The 10,398-nt window shown below is 38.7% G+C and overlaps 1 protein-coding gene across 1 annotated transcript in view; it reads left to right on the plus strand.

Annotated features, from left to right (window-relative positions):
• The window catches only part of LOC134345816 (DDRGK domain-containing protein 1-like), an 80,313-nt gene extending 70,151 nt beyond the window's left edge, over positions 1-10,162 (plus strand). The window contains exons 7-9 of the mRNA XM_063047078.1: positions 5,760-5,816; positions 6,943-6,991; positions 7,879-10,162. Coding sequence (XP_062903148.1) covers positions 5,760-5,816; positions 6,943-6,991; positions 7,879-8,051 — 279 coding nt within the window. The 3' untranslated portion in view covers positions 8,052-10,162. The remainder of the gene's footprint in view (positions 1-5,759; positions 5,817-6,942; positions 6,992-7,878) is intronic.
• The last annotated feature ends 236 nt before the right edge of the window (positions 10,163-10,398 follow it).

A 10,398-nucleotide genomic window follows, 5' to 3' on the forward strand; every position in this document is an offset into this window, starting at 1 on the left:
CTAAGAGAGTCCAGTGTTGAGTTCGACGCTGAATAGCAACTCCTGTGACACCGCTGGTGGAAAGCTATATCGGTCTCTGCAGTTCCTTTGGATTCATCACCCAACTGGAAGGAGAGAGCCTGATGCATTGGCAACGGCTTGCTCTCCATATTGTATTGCCTCGGCTTACATACCGGCTTGCATATCATGTAGACAACTAGGATGCGATCTCCGTGGTCAACCCATACAGAGAACAATGGAGGGCCTCATCTAGGCTTTATTGGCACTATTCTTGCACAGAGTGTTCGAGGAAAATATTTAATTTAAGCATTTTCATCCTGATTATTTTATTGTAAGTTTTAAATAAATGAAGAAGAAGCTTAGAGGATAATATAGATCTGCAATGTACTGGCATTGGGCATTTGAAGCAATTTCAATTGTGGTATTCAAAAAGAATCCGAGTAAATAATTGAAAGGAAAAAATATTCAGGATATTGTGAGTTAATGAGGTAGTCCGACTAGCTGAAAGTTCTCAGTTAGCATTTGATTGACAATATGGGTTGAATGTAATTATGTGAAGTTTGCATTGATATGCCAGAGAGTAAAGCAGCATCTCTGGAAGGAGAAACCAGTCATTACCTTAAACACAAGAGATTCTGCAGATGCTGGAAATCCAGAGCAACACACACAATATGCTGGAGGTCAGGCAACATCTATGAAAATGGCTAAACCATTGATATTTTCGGGCTGAGACCCTTCATCAGGACGAAGTCAGTACCTTGGATGGGTGAACCTTCTTCAGAACTGGGTGGAGAAGGAGTTGGTGAAAGTTTTCAAAGTAGAGCTGGTGGGGAGGAGTGGGCTGTAAAAACTATAACCTCTATGGAGATAGATGAAGATGGATCAGCTAATAGAGTGTTGACCATTAGTGAGACATTTTAAAGAAACGAAATGAGAAAGGTACATAAGCATGATATTGGTTTAAAAAAAAGAGAGCAGGCTACCTGAAGTTGGAGAACTCAGGTGATGATTCCAAAGGGTTAAAAAGCACCCAGAGAGAAGATGAGATGTTGTTTGGGTCTCTTACTAGTAGTGGAAGAGACTGCCAACAGACAGGTCAGAGTGGAGGGGGCTTAAGAACACAATAGGAAGCTCAGTGTCACCCCTGTGGACAGAGCACAGATGATCCACAAAGTGATCACCCAATCTGCATATGGTTTCTCCGGTGTAGAGGAGACCACATTGTGACCATTAAATGCAGTACAACAGATTGGGGGTAATGCAAATCATTTGCTGCTACACCTGGCATGTTAGGTGAATTGTGCAGGTCTAAGACAATAGCTAGTGGGGATGTTCATGAACTATTTTGATGTTGTTCTCCATGAATATAAATCTGAAACTTGCCAAACAGCATAGTTCTAGAATCTCACGTCTATACCATATAGTTACTTTAATTGGCAAAACTTACACAAAGAATTAGTTGACATGGAATTTTATTCCATAATGATTGTTATTAAAAACTTGTAATTATTGTTGTTGAAACTCTGTATAGCTAGAGGTAGTTTTATAAATACAAATTGTCAAGACATTTACAGTGTCTAAAATCTTTAAATACAAAAAAGGCATGCATAAATGATTTTACAGCAGAGTAGATCAGATGTTAGTGTATCATCAAAAATACAATGGTACATAGAAGATTAGTGTTTTGAACGTACAGTACAGAACTAGGTAAGAAATGCAAAATTGCACTTTGTTATGATAAGGAAGAGAAAACCACTGAACTCAATGACTTGATATTCCTTCTACGTTATACTACGTTATAGTACTGGTGAAAACCTCTACGTATGTTGCAGGTTGTCCATGTAATATTTATCTATTCAATAAGGTCAGGAGTTTATTTTCTTGGAAGTCAGTTGTAAAGGATATAAAAAGAGTGGATATTTGATTCTGAAAACTGCACCCAGTTGAAATATCATTTATTTTATACAAGAGCATACAATTGTTACATGTTGAACATGCTAGATTAAAACCAACTGCATCCAATACAGATTGCTGAAAGTAACTGTTTCCTTTTGTGTTGAGCCTTAAGTCATTGGTTCCACAGCACGTAGTTGTATCCCTCAAACAAGGATGATTGGTTTTGGATATTGTGGTGGCTGGGGGAGAAGATGAAGGCATGGAGGGAAGAGTTGAGTTTCGGGTTGAGACTGACTCAGTCTTTTTTTATATATAGTTCTGCTCCACTGCACCTGGGGTTACTGGATGCTAAATCTGGGTGAGGAGGATAGTGTTCTGTATCCTTGGCACAGGTATCTTTTGCAATGGTAAAAATGTATATCTGTAGCAGCACACACAAAATGCTGGAGAAACTCAGCAGATCAGACAGCATCTGTGGAAAAGAGTAAATAGTCGATGTTTTGAGCTGAGACCCTTCTTCAGGACCTTTTTTCCATAGATGCTGCATGATCTGCTGAGTTCCTCCAGCATTTTGTGTATGTTGCTTTGGATTTCCAGCATCTGCAGTATTTCTTGTGTTTGTGATACATATTTGTAACTTTGTATTACCTTTGCTATCATAGCTGTAAAGATTTTCTTTCCAAGTGTATTTGCATAATTTTCACACCATATAGATCTATGGTTTGTTAAACAAACAGTGATTATCAGATAAAGTGATCGGCCACAGTTTGAGTACTGAGTGCACTTCTAGTCACTGTAACAGCCCCAAAGATAAAGAAAGAAAGACAGGTGGCACATAGGAAGATTAAACATAATATGAGAAAACAACTTATAGAAATATCTATAGAAAAGGAGGAATTAGCATATGAGATAAAGCTGGCCAGAAATATAAAATAAGATTGTAAGATAAAGAGGAAACAGTGGATTTGCATTTCTGCCAGGCATCAAAGCTTAATATGGAAGAAAAAGCTCAGGGTGTAGGTGGATGTACAGAAGAGTGGCTGGATAACAAAAAACTGAAGTTGCAATTGATGGTTGATAAAGGTATTAAAAAGTAATGTTCCATAAGGATCAGTGCTAGGGCTTCAACTTCTTAAAATATTTTGAATGACTTGGATGAAGCCACTGAAGGTATGGTTTCTTTTATGGCATCTGCCCCCTTCCTTTCCAGTCCTGATAATGGGTCTCAGCCCAAAATGTTGACTGCTTATTCCCCTCCATAGATGCTGCCTGACTTGCTCAAGATTCCCAGCATCTGCAGAATCTCATTGTGTTTATGGCTGCTGAATGTGCTGAAGACAAAGATAGGTTGGAAAGTAATTTGGAAAGGGGATTTGGAAAGGTTAAGTGAGTGGGCAAAGTTCTGACAAGTGGAATATAATGTGGGAATTTTTGAAATTGCCTACTTTGGCAGGAAGACAAAACAAGTGTATTATTTAAATGGTAAAGGACTTCAGAGTTTTAAACTCGGAGAGACCTGGGTCAGATGCCGATGTTCCAAGGGCAAATGCCAATAATTCCTTCCCTTCTACTTGACTCACTGAATACCTCCAGCAGACTGTTTGATGCTGTTGATATAGAGATAATGTTCCTTTTGTGGGATATTCTCGAACAAGATTCTGTTTTAAAAATAAGGAGTTTCCCATTTAAACCAGAGTTGAGAGATTTCTGCTTCTAAGGGTTCTTTGAACCTCTTCTTCAAAGGACTGTGGACACAGAGTCTGTGAGTATTTAAGGTGGAAACAAGCAAAGGGTAAGAGGTTACCACAGGCAAATAAGAATGTGAAGTTGAGGTTGCAATCAGAAAATGGACGTAGGTAGAATAAATGATGAACGAATTAGAGAAAAGTTGAAGGTTCTTTTTCCCCCACAGAGGGTGGTAAGAATCTAGAACTTACACATTTAAGGTGGGGAGAGACAGAAGCACTGACTGCATTTAAAGCAGGACATTTACTTGATGAATTGTTTTCTGAAGGGCTAATAACCCGTTACAGGTCAATGGGGTTAGTTTGGGAAACTCTTTGTCGATTAACGCAGAAGTGTTAAACTGGGTAACCTGTCTCCTTGATGTCAGTGATATTACTGGATTCTAAATGATTGATAGACTTGACAAATATTACCAAACACTGAATTCTTAAAGAAATACTGAACAGTTTTCTCAGAAAGACATCATTTAGTAGAATTCCTGTTCCCTTCCATAGATGTTGTCTGGCTTGCAGAGTTTCTTCTGCATTTTGTGTGTGTTATTTAAGATTTCCAGCATCTGCAGAATTTTTTATGTTTGTATTCTAAATAAATGACTAATTTTCTTGGGGTGAAACCTTGTTCTGAAATTAAGTCATTTCTCAAATGTGTAGTTAATGCCTGCAGTAAATGAAGGTTTAAGGATGCTCATTTCTGTGTGAATCATAGTAAGAATATAAATATCTATGTTATCCACTGAATTAATGTTTTATAATTTTATTTCTACAGTCTTTTCCTTTTATAACTTTGAAAAGTTGTCTCCACTGTCTCTCTTCAGACAGCCTTCATTTGAGTTTGTTATTGTTAAGTATTTGTCTCAACTTCATCCTTTCTCTACACTTCCAGAGAAGACCGGAAGAGAGATTTCTGGCAGTTCCTGGCTATGAGAACTGAATTCCATGGGCTGTTTTCCCCCTTTATTCCTCAGTCCATAGTAGACAGTTCTCCAGCTTGGCTGCTTTGCCCTTCAGCATTTCTTCGACATTAATTATTGAGTGAATTTTTTTATCTCGCATGATTTTCTTTTAGGATTTTCACACTTTGACCAGAGTATGCCTCTGTGGAAATTTGTACTGTTGGCTTTGTTTCTCAATCTTGTCACCTGGTGTCTTTCTTCATCATACCCTGCTGATCTGTTATGGTACTCCTGATTATGGAATCCAAACAGGCAAACTCAGTGGACAGTGATAACTTAATGTGCTCCCCTTGAGGTATCTCTGGACCAGAAGGGTTGTCATCAGATTCAACAGAAAACAATGAGAGAGGTCATAGGGTTTACGTGATCTGTCAATACATGGAGTAGTCAGCAATGTACTATACGCTTTGTTGCTGGCTTGCGTGTAATCCTGAGCTTGCGTCTCAGCACTGACAAGCTGTACCACTTTTCCCAACCCTCCTAACACTAGCCCTGATAAACAGCAGTGGACTAAGAGCTTACTTCATACTGAGCTACACAGAGGCATGAGCTCACAACCAGATTCCCAACTCAGCAGCAGAGAGGACGGAGTTTTGTGTCCAGTTCCTGGCACAGCAGCCTGTCAGGAGTGTATCTCTCTAGATTGAAAACTATAATGATCTTTTAGTGCTCATTCCACAAATACTCTCTTCCTAGGTATATATCCTGAGCACTGACCAAAGTACTGGTGTATATTTCATGACCAATTGAAGTAAAACACTATTATCAGGTGTTTCTTGGTAATGCAGTTAGATAATACTTTCCACATAAAGCTTTCATTGAATTTATCTTCAGAAATGGCAATAAAGTTGATAGAATTAAACATAATTTTCTAGGAGAAAAGCTATCTACTGTTCCAAGTTTTACTTCATCAGAAGTCGATGATTCAGTTTGAGTCACCATTGGAACTTCCTCACCAAATAGTTGCTGGGATATTGGCAAAATCCGAGGTTTTCAGTATAGGCAACTTGGGATTGTATTCCTAAAATACATTCTTGGAAAGCACTGTAGAATTTTCTTCCACATTGATTTTTCAAGACTTGTGCATTTTCAATCTCTGGTACCTCAATTATTGTATGCTGCTGGGATCCCCCGCTGACAGTTATCTTTTTCTTCTTTTCTCCAGAGAACAAAAGTTGTTCTTTTGGAAGAGCTTGCCTCTCATTTTGGCTTGAGGACACAGGTAAATGGATTAGTAAAGTAGTTTTTCTTATAGATAAATTAAAAATATAGTGCTTGGTCTTTGGTTTAAGATTAATGCAAATTGGAACTTGACTATAAAGGCTGTTAATCTGAACAAGTGACAGAAACGATTTATTTCCCAAATAAGGAAAATAGATGCATGGTAACATAAAAGGGATGTACAGTATGTACATAATCTGATCATCTTGTGTAAAGAACAGTATTCTGAAAACCTACCACAATAAATGATACCATTCTCAGTTTTGAATTTGCATATCAAGTAAAGACATATGCCTTCATTCTGTAATCTCCAGTGTAGCTGTATGTGTGAGCAGTATTCACTCTAATTTCCCCAAAATTTTCTGTAGACTTGTCAGTTTCAGTATCACTATGAGAAAACTTTGTTGAATTCCTCTGAAGGACTACTGTGCTGAGCTTATTCATTAAAAAAGAGCAGAATACTGCTAGATTGAAGGTATGATCTGTACTTATGAGATGGCTTTAAATGACAGAGAATGACGGTCTAGATGAATGGACGTTAAGAGAATGTTTCTTATAGTGGTGGAGTCTAGGAACCAAGGGCACAGCCTCAGAATACAAGGATGTTCCTGTAGAGCAGAGACGATGAGAAATTTCTTCAGCCAGAGGTTGTGAATCTGGAATTTAATGCCATAGATGGGCGTGGAGGCCAAGTGATTGGGTATATTTAAAGCGGAGGTCTTTAAGTAGGTCCTTGATTAGTAAGAGCACCTAAGGTTATGGGGTAGAAGAAAGTGGTTGAGAGCGATAATGTTTCAGCTATGATGGAATGGTGGAGAAGACTTGATGGCCTAATTCTGATCCTACGTCTGTCTTCTGGTCTAAGGACGGATCTGTCCCCAGGCTTGTGATAATGTGATTAAAAATATACTAGGTTTCTTACTCCAATAACTGCATGGTGAAGTGTATACTTCATTTTTACTTCTTTGTTCATGATTGATAGGGAAGGATTGGGGTCAACTGTGATGCCTTGAACAATTTGTTGCTAATATTCTTAATTTAACACTTGCTGAATACTAAAGTTACATTAGGATGTAGTCCAATACTTTATCATATCTTTAGATTAATAATTTGTAATTTATTTTAAGGATGCCATTAGCAGGCTACAAGATTTGATTGCCGAAGGATCTCTAACAGGTGTGTAGCTGCTGCAATTGAACTGTAACGTACTGACTTCCTTCAAATTAATTGTGAATTGTGTGTTTGTGTTTATTGTTGAAGTATAATCAGGCAGCTAACAACTAGAACTTGTGTCATTATTCTTTGGTTTTATTTTTAACACCATTTTAAGGGATGTTTAAATAAGAACATTTAAGATGCTCTTTGTGCTTTTTTGATAGGCACATCGATGATAGAAAAATGAAGGACTACAGAATTGTGTAAAAGTCTTAGACATATATATATATATGCCTAAGAGATTTGCATAATACTGTAGTAATTTTATGTACTGCTGCCACGTAAAAAAAACATTCATGACATGTGTGAGTGATGATGAACCTGATTCTGATACGGGTCTCTACTGTGGACTGAGAGTGGGAAGAAGGCAGGGAGAGGCAAGGGAGCGGGAAGCACCAGTGACATTCTATGGTGATCAATAAACCAAATTGTGTGGAATCAAATGATCTTGCCTGGAGTTAGGGTGTGTCTGCATCAGTGTCACCCCACCACTGCTGGTACTCCTTCTCAGCTACCTTTTCCTCACCCCTCCGACGGCACTCCATCCTTGCCATTCCCAACTTCCTTCGCTTCTGCCAGATTTACAAACTTGCTTTCCACTCATGTTGACAAATACAGTACTGTGCAAAAGTCTTGGGCACCTGAGATATATAAGCCTAAGACTTCTGCACTGTGGGAGGAAAAGTTAGATTGTTCTTAGAGTAGGCTCATAGGTTGGCAGAACCTTTTGGGCCAAAGGGCCTGTACTGTGCTATAATGTTTTATGTTCTATTTCTCAAGTAAATTACCTGTATTATTGTAAACTATTTATTGACAATTTGGATCATAATAAATTATTTTTCTTCCAGGTGTCCTTGATGATCGTGGGAAATTCATTTACATCACAGAGCAGGAACTTGCTGCTGTGGCTCAGTTTATAAGGCAGCAAGGGCGTGTTTCGATAGTGGAACTGGCACAAGCCAGCAACACTCTCATTAACCTTAACCCAGACTCAAGACCTATTCCAGAATCTGTGACCTAATATTTGCTGACTTATTTAAACAGAAATAAAGTTAAAAGCTAAATATTTTTAATTATCACAAGTTTTGTGTTGGAGGTTTTTTTACTCTTCTGCTCTATTTACAAGGCAATGTGTTTGCTACCTGTGTAAGCTTATCACAGAGGAGAAGACTGTTGCCTGCTCTCCAGATACGGAGCTGAAGGATTCTCAGTGTTATCTTGCTGCTTTTGCTGAACTGCAGCCTAACTTTGTATCTGTTTACTGTGAAAGATTGCAGCCTCTACGCCAAATGAGAATTGCCAATTCATAATGCGCATTGATAAATGAGCTCAAATAATAATTTTTGGAGAAGTGAACTAGGTATAGTGTTATAAATAGTTCTACTGCTGAGAAACAGTAATTTTTCAGCAGCAGCACAGGCTAGTGTGCATTGTTAAAATTTGTGTTGCAGAATTAACAAAACTGACGAAGCTATAATTCTCGTAAGTCAGCAGCCGATCAAATTTGAATATCAGATTTCATGTATCCAGGAATGAAAGTTTGCTCTCTCAATTCTAGTAACCTGATTGTCGCTCTTTTTTGTAGTCACATACATTTATGAATTACTTGGAAGTTGATGGATTATTTAATTTAATACAGTGGTATAACAGGGCTGCTCAGCAGAGGCATTGTGTAGGAGGTAGGTTAATTGACAGGCTCTCAGTAGTGAACATAGAACATAGAATAGTACAGCACAGTACAGGCCCTTCGGCCCACAATGTTGTGCCGACCCTCAAACCCTGCCTCCCATATAAGCCCCCACCTTAAATTCCTCCATATACCTGTCTAGTAGTCTCTTAAACTTCACTAGTGTATCTGCCTCCACCACTGACTCAGGCAGTGCATTCCACACACCAACCACTCTCTGAGTAAAAAACCTTCCTCTAATATCCCCCTTGAACTTCCCACCCCTTACCTTAAAGCCATGTCCTCTTGTATTGAGCAGTGGTGCTCTGGGGAAGAGGCGCTGGCTATCCACTCTATCTGTTCCTCTTATTATCTTGTACACCTCTATCAAGTCTCCTGTCATCCTCCTTCTCTCCAAAGAGTAAAGCCCTAGCTCCCTTAATCTCTGATCATAATCCATACCCTCTAAACCAGGCAACATCCTGGTAAATCTCCTCTGTACTCTTTCCAATGCTTCCACATCCTTCCTATAGTGAGGTGACCAGAACTGGACACAGTACTCCAAGTGTGGCCTAACCAGAGTTTTATAGAGCTGCATCATTACATCGCGACTCTTAAACTCTATCCCTCGACTTGTGAAAGCTAACACCCCATAAGCTTTCTTAACTACCCTATCCACCTGTGATGCAACTTTCAGGGATCTGTGGACATGTACCCCGAGATCCCTCTGCTCCTCCACACTACCAAGTATCCCGCCATTTACTTTGTACTCTGCCTTGGAGTTCGTCCTTCCAAAGTGTACCACCTCACACTTCTCCGGGTTGAACTCCATCTGCCACTTCTCAGCCCATGCCTGCATCCTATCAATGTCTCTCTGCAATCTTTGACAATCCCCTACACTATCTACAACACCACCAACCTAGTGGGTATATATTTTTGGAGTATATTTTTATTTTATTTTATTTAAGGATACAGTACAACAGATCCTTCCATCCATCAAGCCGCACCACCCAGCAACCCACCCAGTTAACTCTCGCCTAATTACAGGACAGTTTACAATGACCAATTAGCCTACTAAACGGTATGCCTTTGGACTGTGGGAGGAAACCGGAGAACCTGGGGGAAACCCACATGGTCATGGGGTGAACATACAAACTCCTTGTAGACAGCGTTGAAATTGAAGCTGGTGACACAAGTTATAGAATTGCTGTGCTATCTGCTACGCTAATGTGTGCACGAGTAGATTTAATAGCCAATCTTTATTGCTCATGAATCTAAATTTGCATTGTATTCAGTTACGGAAGCACCAAGTATCAGTTAATGTGAACAATAACTGTTACGAGAGTCCAAAGAAATTGACATTCGCGGCATCTGGTTATGAATGGCTTTCAAAGTGTAATTTGAAAAGTTGGCTGTGGATACTTAAAAAAAAAATAAATAAAGTTTGTTTAAGTAGCATTTTTGTTCATTTTTTTAGTTCAATAGTTTTATTTAATATCAGAGAATGTATACAATATACAACCTGAAATTGTTGTTCTTCGTAGAACTTCGCTTTTTAATTTGTGGAACTTGTTAGAATTTCAACCTTTTCATAAATGTCTTAAGATGATACAATTATATCTTTTGCAGAAATTGCTAGTTATACTTATTGGTCTCAGAATTACTTCGAGGAATGTAATGGATAATATTGAAATAAGTGTGT

The sequence above is a fragment of the Mobula hypostoma genome, chromosome 4 (assembly GCF_963921235.1).
Source record: "Mobula hypostoma chromosome 4, sMobHyp1.1, whole genome shotgun sequence".
NCBI lineage: Eukaryota > Metazoa > Chordata > Chondrichthyes > Myliobatiformes > Myliobatidae > Mobula > Mobula hypostoma.